This window comes from Populus alba, chromosome 5 (assembly GCF_005239225.2).
Source record: "Populus alba chromosome 5, ASM523922v2, whole genome shotgun sequence".
Classification (NCBI taxonomy): Eukaryota; Viridiplantae; Streptophyta; class Magnoliopsida; order Malpighiales; family Salicaceae; genus Populus; species Populus alba.
In genome coordinates this window covers 15,801,013-15,815,961 of record NC_133288.1, presented here as the reverse complement: position 1 = coordinate 15,815,961, position 14,949 = coordinate 15,801,013, and the positions used below count along the sequence as shown (strand labels likewise).

At 30.3% G+C, this 14,949-nt stretch overlaps 1 protein-coding gene across 1 annotated transcript; it reads right to left on the bottom strand.

The window, feature by feature from the left end:
• Positions 1 to 13,498: 13,498 nt before the first annotated feature.
• On the bottom strand, positions 13,499 to 14,871 carry LOC118030450 (FCS-Like Zinc finger 6). The gene is made up of 2 exons (XM_035034566.2): positions 14,472 to 14,871; positions 13,499 to 13,949 (listed from the first exon to the last, which is right to left on the bottom strand). The coding sequence occupies exons 1-2, from the start codon at positions 14,759 to 14,761 to the stop codon at positions 13,793 to 13,795; spliced, it is 447 nt and encodes a 148-aa protein (XP_034890457.1). The 5' UTR covers positions 14,762 to 14,871; the 3' UTR covers positions 13,499 to 13,792.
• Between the last annotated feature and the right edge of the window lie 78 nt (positions 14,872 to 14,949).

Below are 14,949 nucleotides of genomic sequence, written 5' to 3'. Positions count from 1 at the left end.
TTTTGCTGTTGTTTCTAGGTTGACAGTGATCTAGAGAGGCTATAAGAAACGAAAATAAGAAAAAGAGGATGTCGCTAGGGTTTGTTGTTGGTTTATATTTATCACTTTAAATAAATAACTTAAAAATAAATTATATTTGAGAATCTCCATGCATGAATCTCTCTATCAATAGTTTAAATTTTGCTTTTATTTTGGGATTTTAGTTTGACACTTTCTAAATTTTAACTTCTCATCATCTATTTAAGTAAACTAGTGTTCTAATAACTCTAGAGTTCTTGTATCATTAGATGATTACTTCATCCATACAATATCATAATTATTACCTGAAACACATAATCTATACATTCGCATCAACTAATGTGTGAGATTTTCAACAATTTTTCTAGAATTGCTAAACAGGATAGCAAGGAGAACAATTCCACTTGCAATTTAAAAAAAACCGGTGGAAAATGAGGAATGAACCCATCAAGAGGTTGAACATTAAAAAAGGATGGAAAGTTGTAAAGAGGACATAACAAGGCTTACCAACCTACTTGAGTTGGCATTAAGGGATACATATGTGGAAGCCTCGATTATTAAACCAATAATAGCTACACAACTAGTAATTATAACTCCCTTCCATCGGGCCCTAGTGGAACATCTTTGGAATCCCAATTCATAAGCCACTACTCGTATATTCAACCTACTAGCCTTATAAGGGTACCCCTTGAGGTAGACTTGATTTGAGAAGATATTCCAAGAGAAAAACCTATGGAAAAACCTTGTGACAAGTAGGAAGCTTTGGAGGAAAAAATAAGGGTGATTGAGGAGTCTAATCTATATGACCCACTAAAATCAATTGAAATATGACTCCTCCTAAACGTTGTAGTGCCAAAAGAATTTTAAGTGTCCAAGTTGTCAAATACATGGAAACTCAATGCTCATTAACTCATTTAAAGATATATTGTAATAAGATGATAGAAGTTGTCTGTGATGAGAAACTTCTCATTCAATTTTTTCAAGGCAACCTTAGTGACACTGCTATGACTTGGTATATAAAGCTCAACAATTCAGAGATTTTAAGGTAGAAAGATTTTATTAGATCTAGCCTGTAAGATATGAAAATGAGTGATAAGGAATCTTTCCATAAATACACCAAGAAATGGCATGAAGTAGCTGCTCAAAGTGAATCCTCTATTGCTAGAAAAAAATGACCAGTTTGTTGGACTAACACTTTTAAGAAACCCTACATTGAGTTCCTAATTAGAAATACAACTAACACTCTACAGACCTAATGATTATGGTGAAAAGATTGAACAAGCTATCAAAGTAGAAAAAAAAATCAAAGTTCCATCTATGAACTCTAAAGTCATGATGGAATATGAATTAAGAATTGGGTCTTGGATTGGAAATATTATCCAATTGGATCTTATTGTGTCGTTGGCGCTCAAGTGCCACTTTCAAAGATTAACATGCCTTTATCACTTAAAGATATTTACCAGCATTTTCTAAACACTAGACATATTACCTTAACTCTATCATATCTCATACAACCACCATTTTCTAGATGCTACAATCCAAATGATAAATGTAAATATCATAAAGGGATCCTCGGTTACTCAATTAAAAATTATAAGAATTTTAAATATCAAGTCTAGAATATGGTGAGCAAAGTACAAGTTGAGTTTATGAAGGATTATTACTTAACTCTATCAAATCCCATATAACCACCATTCCCTAAGTGGTACTATCTAAATGAGAAATGTGAATATCATGATGGGATCCTCGACCACTCAACTAGAAATTGCTAGAATTTAAAGTATCAAGTCTGAAAGCTGGAGAGTAAAAAACAAGTTGAGTTTGTAAAGGGTAATGGTATCTACTACATTGTCACAAGACCATCCTCAGCATAAAAAGTGATTGAAAAATGCTGATAAGACATATATATTGATGGAAAAGTTGACCTAAGAGAGGGTGTTGCATTGTCAATCTTTTGTTATATAACTTTGTTATTTTTGTGTTTAAGTATGTTTTTCATGTGTGTTGAGATTGCATCACATCTTTTTAATGCAATATGTCTTTTCTTTATCCTTTTATTGTTTTGAAATCAAGAGATATTTTTGTGAAAGTAATATTTAGCATTTTATTGTTGTTTTTGTTCATGAATGGATAAGTATAATGGTAAAATTGGTCGAAACCCAAGGTATGCCATGCAAAACGTCATGAGGCCATTCTTACTCTTTTAACCCTCATAATTGATCTCATGGCTCTATTCAAAATATTATGACCAAATAAATAAGTTTTTGTAAAAAAACCTTATTTGCCAAAATAATCTTGAAAATTTAAATTTGTTGTTTGATTTAAAAAATAATCTGTTATTTGTTCAAAACAATGTTTAGACACCCGTTTGTAAGGTGAAAAACTAATCATTTAAGCAATTTTCATTTTGAGGTGACCAAATTATTTTGAACCAGAAATGAAAAATGAAAAATGTGCTCACGTCCCATGTCTATTAGGCCATACTATAGTTATATGTATAATAATCACATGTAGTTAAATTTGCTAGTTAATGATTCCTAATAACATATGTTTTGAATATTTCACTTGTTCTCCCTCTCATTTTCTTTACTAACATCATTGGCATAATAAAGAAAAAATTGCATCCTTTCTTTTTAAACAATCTGCCCCACTCCCTTTTTCTTTGTTGAAAACAATCTCTCTCTTTCATCCATGATATCGTCATCGTTCTCATCACTAGTTGCCATTAAGCACCATCACACCTATGGTTGACCAATCACTGGTAGTGTTAACATCTCCAAACGCTATCAACATATAAATAACGTTGTTGTAACACTAGCCAACATATAAAAAAAGAGTAAAACTTCTTTCCTTATTATAACAATGGCCAACATATAAAAAAGAGTCACCAATAGTAGCTGCTCCAATTACACATCAACCTAAACTCCTCCTTAAGAACACAAAAGGTCTTATCCATTTTAGCAACAAATAAGTCTTTATGAAGAGGGAAAAGCAGATAAAAGAGAGAGAGGTGAAACTTTTCTTGTGGATTTTGATGTATTTACAGGTGATAATGAACTTTATCGCTAGTGTAAAAGGAAAGAAGAGAAAGAGTCATTTCAAACCCACCTAATTTCTTTCTTCAATCGGCAATGGCACGTGAGCCTATGCGTTGACAATGATGGTGGCGCGTGGAACCCATACGCCACCATTTTTTTGGAAAATCCAACACCATTCCAAAAGGCTCAGCAGCTATTAAAGATCAACGCAAACCTCAAATGTTATTTCAAAATACCATTTAGCATAAGTTTAATTTGAATTAACAATTATGAGGAATTATTGATTTTTTATGATTAGTTCTGAATTACTTGATTTCTTGTGATTACTTTTATGATTAATTAATAATTTAATGGTAATGGAGTAGTTTATTTGCTTGAATATATTTGTGAAAAAATGGTTGTGTTGGTTTGTTCTAATTTGTGATTTGTTGTAAAAATTTAAGTTTTTAGGATTTTTGAGAATTCATAGGATTGTTTGTTGATAATTGTGAAATTTTAAATTGTTGACATTGTTAATTTGTTTTGATTTGGAGTGATTAATGTTGTGGACTTGAATGCTTGAAAACATTATCTTGAAGTAATATTGTTTATGATCATGATATTGTTATTAGATTTTTAGATCTATAAATATGTTGGCTAGATTGATAAATCTAAAATGTTTGAATATATTGCGAGTGTCGTAACATGCATGACGTTGAATGGCAGAGCTGCCTCCTGAAAATTAAAAGGGGTTTTAGGTTTAATTATAAAGGTATGATTGTGGGGTTCAGGAGTCGTCACCTAGCATTATGGTCAATAAAAAACCTAATGATTTGTGAGAGTTTAAGTAAGAGGACTGATTATGCAAGGGAAAGTCGAATCACCATCAGTACACCTTACCTAAGATAAGCTATATTGCTTGTTGATTGTTTTTTCTAGGTCATGTTTCTATCTGTTGGTCTCATCCATAAGTTAGGGCTTATTACGTTGGTTTATATTTATCACTTTAAATAAATAACTTAAAAATAAATTATATTTGAGAATCTCCATGCATGAATCTCTCTACCAATAGTTTAAATTCCGCTTTTATTTTGGGATTTTAGTTTTACACTTTCTAAATGTTAACTTCTCATCATCTATTTAAGTAAACTAGTGTTCTAGTAACTCTAGAGTTATTGTACCTTTAGATGATTACTTCATCCATACAACATCGCAATTATTACCTGAAACACTTAATCTATGCATTCACACCAACTAATGTAAGAAATTTTCAACAATTTTCCCAGGATAGCAAGGAGAACAACTCCACTAGCAATTTAGATTTTCTTTTTTTTTGGCTGGGAGTTTGATATGATTTTATACATGGTTTGGGCTCGATACTCATGTTCATTATACAAGTTAAATTATTACTAATAAACTAAAAGAATTGGATCAAAGTAGCATTTTGATCATCAAACTTTTTATTTATTTTTGATTTTATGAAATAATATTAGCATGATTTTTTGTGTTTAGATTTCTTTGAATTTGCATGATCTCGCATAAAAGAAGTATCAAGTAATATTTCAATGATAAATTAAAGCTGATTTTGTGAAGTAGAATTTTGGATTATAGTTAAAAATCTCATCATCTCCTTCCTTTTTGTTTATTTTTAATATAAAATATTATAAACATACACATAAGATGTATTTCAAATATTGAGAAAAGCAAGTTAAGTCCATAATTAAGTATGAATCTCATTTCTCCGTATCTCTTTTTTATTTAATATTGAGATTGAGACCTTAGATATAAGGCGCTTTCTCGGTATCAAATATAATAGTTTTGTTTAAAAACATATATAAAAAATAACAAAAAAATCATTCAATCAAAATTACATTTTTTATTTAAATTGCACATGACCAAGTTTCTCTAAAAAATCATGTTTGTATTTTAATACAAAAAATACAAAAGAAAAAAAAAATACATTTCATGATTTAACATTTCTTGGAAATATTAAAAAATAAAAATACTTTTTATATTTTGCATACATCATATATTTAATAACAATTTCATTAAAGTTATGAGGACTTGATCTAAATTTCAACAACACAAAAAAATTATTCTTTTTATTCCAATATCAACTTATATGTAAGATGCAATCCCTGTATTAAAAGAACAAAATGTAGAAAATATGTTGTGCCTCTAGAATAGCTAGGTTTAACCCATAAAGCTATGATCCACCCTACTGGAGTGAACTCGCTTTAACCAATAAATGAAGCAATAATTAGAAAAAAAAACACAATAATATCTTAGTAATATTCAAACAAATATACAATGCAATTTATTTTAGATAAGTTGTACTAGAAGTGATATTATCCCTCTAATACACACTCAATCCTTTTATTCAGACTTTGAAAACTAGTTAGGATTTTCATTGACCGAAATAATAGGTGGAGACTCTAAATTTTTTTAGCTAATAAAAAAAAAAAAACTCTTTGTCTTTTCTATCTACACAAAAAAAAAAAATTAATTCAAAAAGATAACCATCATTGCACGGCACGCATTTAATAATATAAGTATTTAGAAAAGTATATTACAAGAAAAAGAAAAGAATTATAGAGAGAGAACTCAAAGTAAGGAGTGGGAAAGCGTGTACGTATGGGTCTTATGGCGAGTACAAGGAAAGAAAGAACAATCGAAGATTCTATAAGGAAAAAAGAAAAGAAGAAAAACACCCGAAATTATTCGATGCCGTAATCCTGTCCTGCAATTGGGTAAATTAAATGGTTGTTCAAGTGGGACCCTTCGGAAGAAATTCGCCATTAGTATATAGATTTCATAGCATTTTAATAAGAGTTGTTCACCAAATGGTTCACTTGAACAGAATCTGTGAGCATCTCTATCTTTGATATTTTATGCTGTACTTTTGCAATATTTATTTTCTCCATGTGAAGTCAAAATTGTAAACACTTGTTAAAACCTCAATTGATTTTATTACTAATATTCCATTTTGTTAATAGCAAATGGTTGTATGATCTACTCTATACGAAAAATTGTAGAATTAAGTTATGATTGCATCCGTTTCAATTGCATGTGGATGCTTATATGCATGATTTTTTTAACAAATACGATGAACTATAAAGTGTATATGTTTTAATTCTTAAAAATAAAATAATAATTGCATATGAATTTCCAAATACAAACTAAACAAAATAAAAATATATTGCTAAAAAAAATTATTTCAATTGAACTTAAATATTAACATTTTAAATGTTCTCCAAAATCAACAAAGACGTAAGCAAATACCAATATAATTTAAATAAACTCGAAAAACATTTAGCTAATATATTGAAGTATACTATAAGTTCAAAGTTCATTTGGAAAGGTTATTGCTTTTAACTAGCACTTGAAAAGGTATAAATTATAACTTATGAAAATAACATATAGAAAGGGATCAAATATTTAAAAGCTATATCCACAATTACAGTTAAATGTTGATTTGTAAACAACCTTGCTACTCAAAAAGAGAGAGTGTAAATAAGAAGTCATAATAAAACATTGAAAAATATTTTTCAATTTATTTTTCATAACATTACCAAACATTAAAAAATAATTTACTTTTCAGGAATCTACTTTCCAAGAAAACCACTTTTCAAAAAGAAACTTCTTTCCAACAAACAAACAGGGTTTTAATATATTTCCCATGAAAATGAATTTGTAAGTTATTTCCCAATGAAATATTAGTCATAATAATGGTTACAAAAACATTAAAGGTTCCTTATAAAATAACATGGATTTATTTTAATGATATTACCTTTCGATAGCTTTAGAAGTTTTATATCGAGATTATCAATTGCTTTAAGAAAAATACATTTTCAAAAAAATATTGTCTTCCCATCCAACACAAACGGATGTTAATTGCATGCTAAAGTAAACATAACCATTATGTTTTGAGTCAATACACCTTTTTTGTTGATAAATGAAATTTAATTTTTTAAAAATCCACAGGCACACAAATATGTGTCATTGATAGCTCCTACATAATTTTACATTAAAAAAAAAAATACATCACTTTTTCAATGATTGAAAAAAAGATCCAAATAATTGATATTTACCATCTCAATAATAAACAAGTATATTAGTATTACCTTAAAATGAGGCATAAATCTTAGATTCATTGCAATTTTCCTTGGTGTATTTATAAATTCAGGGTCTTTTGATTTTATAGCATTTATTGCGGGCGAACAAATTATTCTCATAACTTCATTAAAGTATATATTAATAGTTTTCACCCGAATGCTAAAATCTTTCTTGAACCACCCTATTTGAAGCACCTAATGCTAATGTATATATAAACATTGTCGTCTTTTAAATAACACTCATTCTTCTTAAAACTTTTAATCCATGTTGTATTTTTAAATCATAACACAGGCTTTGCAATGTTGTTGCTTCTATCCCAAACATGTTCACACATTGTTTCCAATGTCTTTGTGAAATTTCATTTAACCATTTCATACTTGTGTTGTATGAAACCATACAAGGATTGTTTTACATATAATTATTATAATACTTGAAGAGAGCTCGATTGTGCATAATACTAGTTTATGACAATCAAACTCTTATCTCCAAAATGATTCACCATTCTCATTACTATCATTGTTATTATTATCATCATCTATATCGCCAACATCTCCAACACCACCATTGCCACCCTCTACCACAACAAGTAACATAATCAAAAACACATTTCATTGCATCATTATAGTCTCAATCAAAGGCATCTTTGAATAAAACATTAAATCATTCAGCCTCCATATCTATAATGATAGATAAATATTCTGAGACATTCATTCACATGGATAAATAAATAAAATAAAAAAGGTAGTATTAAATGGGCTAGGTTTTCATTTAATTTAGTTTTGTCACTCATAATCCACTCAAAAAATCCACTTAATAGAAGACTTGAATTTTATAACATCTCATGGCCTACCATAATAGGAGTTCAAACAAGATTTAAAACTATGGTTAAATATGTAGTTTTCCAAATGAGAACTAAAAATGTAAAACTTATATCACAATCTGGTAGGATATATTTTAATACTAATGAATATATTCTAACACTAACTTTAAGTTTGAAATTATAAAACTATTGTTTAAATATAACAATAAAAAGTTAACTTAAGAAAGAAAAAAAAACACAAACACACACACACACACATACATAATAAAAATTAACATTCAAATATGGTGCCAAATTCATGATACATCATATAAAAACATTTGAACATCAACATTTAAAGTAGGCAATGTGTAAAGAAAAGTTAAACATAACTCCTTTTTTCCCCGTGTAAATATAAGATAAAAATTTCAATGAATTAAATCCCTTGCACCTTACACAACTCCAAACTCAATTAATTTATTCATTCAAATCCAATGCAAAAAAATATATGTATAGAAAACACAGTAACAACATATTACATAATTTATCTCAAACGTCAAATTTTCAATGAAATATGAACATAGAATAACTTATCAGAATTGCAACAAGCCTCTTGGTCTAAGGTTTTGGAACTCGATCATACATATGTTTTAGTCAGTGAAGCTTTATAGCAATATCTTCTATTGTTGGCCACATCTCTCTCTTGCTTTGTAAGCAAGACAACTTAGTAGTAAACATATATAAGTCATTACCAAAGGTAATTCCATCTATATAATGGAGCTTTTTCATCACTTTGTCAATGTTACACCCTTTCTTATCCTACTACTAGTGGTGCTATCACAATTGGTTAAAATATAATTAACAAGCTTATCCAAATATGAAATAAGTATGCTACCATTCTAGAACTCTTTTCTTTTTTGTTTGCACATTGATATGTAGATTATTGTCTAGCTTTTCTTTTGTCACTACTACATGTACTACTATTATTTGCAACATTAGATTCAACAACCATTTTACTCACAATATCTTTAAAATTATAAATGGAATCCTCATCAGAATCACCCCCTTTCCTTTTAAATTGGCATCATGATCAACATTGGTATTTCTCAAGCCATCATCCCTATCGTCATCACCATACAACATTCCTAACAAGGGAGCCCAAACATATTGTCTAGTAGCGATTAAATTGTTGAATATTATATCAAGTTCTTTATATAAACGTAACTCAATTCCAGCATGCTTAAAATTTTTTGGCTCCTTTATTTTCCTATATATAAAATATTTAATATAATTAATGAAACTTAATCAATTTATGTACTACAAAAATTAGACCAATAAAAGTGAAAAGATAAAGTTTCTAAAAAATAACCAGGATTCTAGCCTTCCAATACCCACCATTAGCCTTCCAACAACATTTTCAGAAATTAACTTTTTCTATGTCCTCCAATTCTTTTTGCAACCATCCCATTTGTTCTTAAGTTGTGCATTGGTGACAGCATGATTAGTCTCCTATTGGAAGACAATCATAAGAAATTCTCAACCAACTTTATCAAAATGAGTATTAGGTCCCATTCTCATATCAATAGCTTTAATACAAATATCACAAAAAATATGTAAGATTTTCTTAGTCCAATAAGCTTTATCTCGACTTTCAAAACCTTTCAAGGCTAAGACTATTTAAAAAGATGTTAGGCATGCTTCGGGCCTAGAAAGACAAGTCATGCCTAGCCAAAAATAAAAAGATAAGAAGCATGTGAGCTTGGAAAGCCAAGGTCACGTGCCTAGATTTCTTTCTTTCTTTTTTTTTCTAAATGGGTAGAGGATATGTTGTCCACTATAATTTTTTTTTTTTTTATAGATCAGATGACGAGTTATCTTCCTATGTAGACAATATGACATCTTCTAGTCCATATTACAAATACCTTTGGTGGTTGAAAAGTCAATGTCTGATTTATTGGACTCTAAAAATCTTTGTTTTTTCAATCTTATTTTGACTTGAAAATACCTAAAATAATATCTTAGGGATCTCATTAAACCTATTTTTAACCCAAAAACTGTCACAACCTCAATCCCAGATCCATAATTGGCAACGCAAAAGCAGTGTCGTAAGGACAACACTACTACGCTAAGTCTTAGAACATACATATCATAAAACAAATATATAAAAAAATTTACGCAACATTTTGTAATCTATCAAATATTCCTCAAAACTAATAAAATAATTCATAATTCAAAATACTTATTACATTGAGTAAAATCCAATCTTTGAAATAAAAAATTAAACTTGATGAAAACAATGTAATAGGGGAACATCTAAGATATCACATCAAATGTTAAAAGAAAAGCCTCGCAAAACATACAAGACATATTGACCAAAACTAAATAAGTAGGAACACTCAACAAAGTCTACCTACTAACAAAACTAAGAACCTGAAATAATATTAAAATTGGGGGGTGAGTTCAACCAATTCAGTGAGGGAATAACATTTAACATACATATTAGTTATTAATAGTTTGCAAGTCGATATATTTTTATAGAAATATACATATTAAGCATATTAACATAATGTAGTGGAGTACATGTTTGAGATCAGATAACACCAAAGTAACCAAATGACACTTGTAGGTGACTATATAACTCCTAAAGGTGATCACGGTAGGAAGATCAGTCACCACGGGCTGACACCTCTTTCTCACCTGCTAGGTATACAAAATATCATATGCACAGAGACTAACTTCTCTCCATCAGCATAAAGTTATTGACAAGTATACTAATATCAAGATATAATAGATACATGTATAATTATCAAACATTGTATATCGTATCGAATAGAATTTAATTCACTAGAATATGAGTGCAAATTCAAGAATGGATGACTAGAAAAATAAAGCAATATATGTAAATATTTAAGAAATTAAGTAGTTGTACTCATATAATCAACATACATAGTTATTTATATTACATGCATATTAAATATTATCTCACTCACGTGGAAAACGAAAGTAAAAAACAAATGAATGCAGAATCGAAGACTACTAAAGATCATTGGGAAGAACATTAGCAGAACCTATAATAGATACAAAAAATACTAAAAAATGACTCAATGCAAAGTATCATAAGAGATTAAAAAATCTGAATGTGAAGACCATAGCATAAATATGAAGCCAAACAGATTCACTTAATTGATCCCAAACATAACCCAAATTGATTTAAACTAACAAACTCGATAAAAATATATTGTTAGGTCAATCGATCAACCAAAATGATAAACCGGTCAACATTAGACCAACTGGTCAATCGTCATAAACTAGCCAACCGGATATATTATGTGTTTGGTATTGTTGTTGCTGTTGTAGTTGTGATTTGAAAAAAGTTGTTTTATAAAAAGTACTTTTAGTTGAGGTTGGTTTGGAAAAATATATGTTTGTTTGGTTGAAACTGAGGTTGAGTAAAAAGTAGTTTAATGTGTTTGGTTAAAAAAATACTTTTCAAATTGAGGTTATAAAATAATTAATATATATATATATATATTGTTTTTAATTTAAATATTGTAGATTTAACTATTGTTATTACATCATAAAATAAATAATACTTTATATAAAATATTTTGTATTGTTTCATTAAACCATTTACAATTCCATCATGTATAAAATACATCCGATAAGGACTACGTTTCATTGGTTTTGTAAGCGCGCAACAACATCAGGTAAAATATCATTAGAAATAAAATTGGGATTGTGATCAAATTCTATAAATATTACGTCATCAAGCGATCTTCTTCTAATTTATATAGTGTTATTGGATAATGTGAAACACTAGTTTTTTGAAATAAAACACAATTAAAAATAAAAAATATTTTTTTTAGGTCAGACCCGGTTCAATATATTTTTATAGTTTTGGACCAGATCCGGTATCCACTGTTCATATGAACAGTGGAGGAACTCTCCACTGTCCACTTAAGTGAACAGTGGAGAGTGAATTAATTTCACTCTCCACTGTTCACTTAAGTGCACAGTGGAGAGTTTATTCTCCACATGAGAAGACGCAGGTAGGATCACAGGAGAAGAACGCAGGAAAAGCAGATAAAATCTACTTCTCATGAGCTGAGGTTCGACCTCAATTATTAGGTGGGACCAATGTAAAAAAATGTGAAGTTTGGATTAACCAAACACTTTGATTCAGCTTTTGTTTTCAGCCGTTGCCGCTACCGCAGTGCCAAACGGGCACATAGCCGGTTTAAAACAACTAGTAGACTGGTAGTAACTAGTCAACCTGTTCGACAATCATCAACCAGCCAAACGATCAGCAAGTTTAAAACAACTAATCGACCGGTAGCAACTAGTTGGCCAGTTCAACAAATTGATTGACTGGTTGATTGTGATTTCCAGAATCCTAATCTACTAATCTTTAAAACTATAGATTACACAATAACACAATATGTTCTTTAACAACTATGATTCTAGTCATCTAATTAGTTCGTTTAAGGCCAACTAACATCCTAAAACATCAATTTAATCCCCTAAATCATTATATCATCAAAACAATATAAAAACGCTAAACACATCTTAAAACCTTCCATAATCAATCCTTAATCGAAAATAACTGAAGAGGGAAATCACTTATTTTTTCAACCTTTGTTGAACCAAAAACTTAAATTCAAAACTAAAATCCCTTGTAAATAGGAGAGGAAAGTCACAGTAAGGGGATGAAAAAAGAAAAAAAGAGAAAACAATTCTCTTATAAACTTTTTCTTTAAATACCTAGGCTAGTTGGGTTGGGTTTAGGTTGAACCTTGAGTTTGAGTTGGGCCAAGAATATGACTTACAAAAAAAACTCTTCAACTCATCTCTACATGAAGATAAGATTTTTACTTGACTAGAGTTTGCCAGATCAGCCTCTTTCTTTTATTTTTTATTTTTTATTTTTAGCGACTTTCTCTTTTCTCTCTCAATAATTAGAAACCAAAACGTGGAAAGACAAAAAGCTTAGGACTTAAATATAAAATCCATAAACTTTGGAGACCAGAATAAAGTTTTCCATGCATTTTCAAGATTGATCTCATTTTGTGTTATTCTTGTTTTTCTTAATTTTTTTTTAATGAAAAACTAAAATTTTAGTTTACAAAAATTAATATCTGATTCAACGTCAAAATATTTTTCGACCCTCGCATTAGTAATGACGACTGATTGTGGAAGAACATGATTATTCATGCTCCATTCAATTCAAACATTTTGGTCTTTGTTTAATCATTTACCCATCCTACCATTGCGATTGAAACAATAATTGCTAGGGTTTCTCTACATCAACTCGCACTCCACAGACTAGCTAGCTAGTCACGAATTATTACTGTTTACATGCGCAAATTTCCCTGATTAGGCAACTCACGCTTCCCACTCGATGAAGGTGGTACCATTGTGAAAATGATGGGAATCTTCTTCAAAATCAATACCATCCCACTCGATGTTACCACCATTCACATACGCACATAAACCTACATATGATATACTGCATATAATTATGACATTACTGATATTTGAGAAAAGGAAATCTTTTGAATCTGCAACTTTCTTCCATTACTAGCAAAACAAAACAAAATAAAAGGCGATAGAAAAACCAGAAAAAAAAAAAAAAAAAAAACTAGGAAGGAGTACAACACTCATTAATTCGAGCTTGCTGACTTAATTGTATGCGCAGTGGATCCACGTAAATTAGAAGAGCTTCAAAACTTGCCCATGTGCATATAAATATACGCCTGCATCAAAACCCACATTCATATAGACTTGGGTTTATATTTATTTATAAGCGAGTGTTTTTTTTCCAAAGGACCGCAAGTAATTAACTCTACAAGGCGGCAACGGTCTCGCCTTTAGCGGAAACTTCTGTTGCGGTGGTGGAGGATACATCCTCTTTCTTGGATGCTAATGAGAATTTCTGTTTTCTCTCATCTAAGCTCATTTGTTGTTGCCTGCATTCTTGACTGCAAAAAGCACTATCACCCCTACAAGATGCCATATTAACTTCGTTAAAAACAAAGTTGATGCTATATGACTATTTCACAGTATGGATTCATAGTAATTAATTAGAAAATAAATAATCCAAGGAAGAGTAGTTTTTTTTTCCTCTGACAAGACAGATGTTGAGATTAAACTAAGGTTGGATCCCTCAAGAAAAATTATTTCATGGCATGTGTTGGATTAATTTGAGTCGTAATTTCTTACAAAACAAATGAACTCTCATATAAATAACCAAGCTTTTTACCATGTATGTTAATGAAATAAAATAAGGTTAATTCTCTTATCTCTTTTCTTGTGTACTAATAACCGAAAATCCCAAGAAACCAGCAAAAATATCTCCAGAGATAAATGAAGGGTTTGAGAGTGATAAACACCAACAATCAACAAGAACTCTATAAAACGATAGAGCAATTTGATTGTTGGTATAAGATTGTCAAAATAATAATAATAATAAGTAGTAGTAGTATAGTCTACACAGCTTAACATAAGGGGGGGGGGGAAATTACTTGTACATATAGATGTCACGGCCAGGGATCAACCGGCGCTTGCAAAGAGAGCAAGCCCTCAAGAAGTTGGGAGTCTCCAAGAAATCAGCAGAAGCCCTTCTATGGCTGGTTCTTGGTGATCCAGTGGCAGCCGAGGACCGTTGATCTATCATTCCACCATATCCCACCTGTTTTTGAGGATGATCTGACGGTGGGGCTGCCTCACTACTAGCAGTGTTTAGATCAAATTTGATCTCTGTCAAGCTTGTCGTCCTTTTCATTGGATGACGAGGTCTCTTCCCCAGCAACATCTTTGTTATACTCTAAGCACTTCTTTAAAAACTGCAAGATATCATGCTTTTGGGTTTCCTCTCGCTGAGGGAAATATAGATAGGAAGGGTGAGTGAGAGAGAGAGGAGACAAGAAGGGATTGGGGAGATAAAAGAAGAGCCAGAAATCGAGGAGCGAATCTGGGCCGTTCAATGAATTTTCTGTTTTG

Bases quoted from the DNA above. Each gene is read 5' to 3' on its own strand.
- LOC118030450 (XM_035034566.2), bottom strand. From the start codon at position 14,761: ATGTTGCTGGGGAAGAGACCTCGTCATCCAATGAAAAGGACGACAAGC. The intron at 13,950-14,471 runs GTAATTTCCCCC...GGCATCTTGTAG, and splicing joins CGTGACATCTATATGTACAA to GGGTGATAGTGCTTTTTGCA.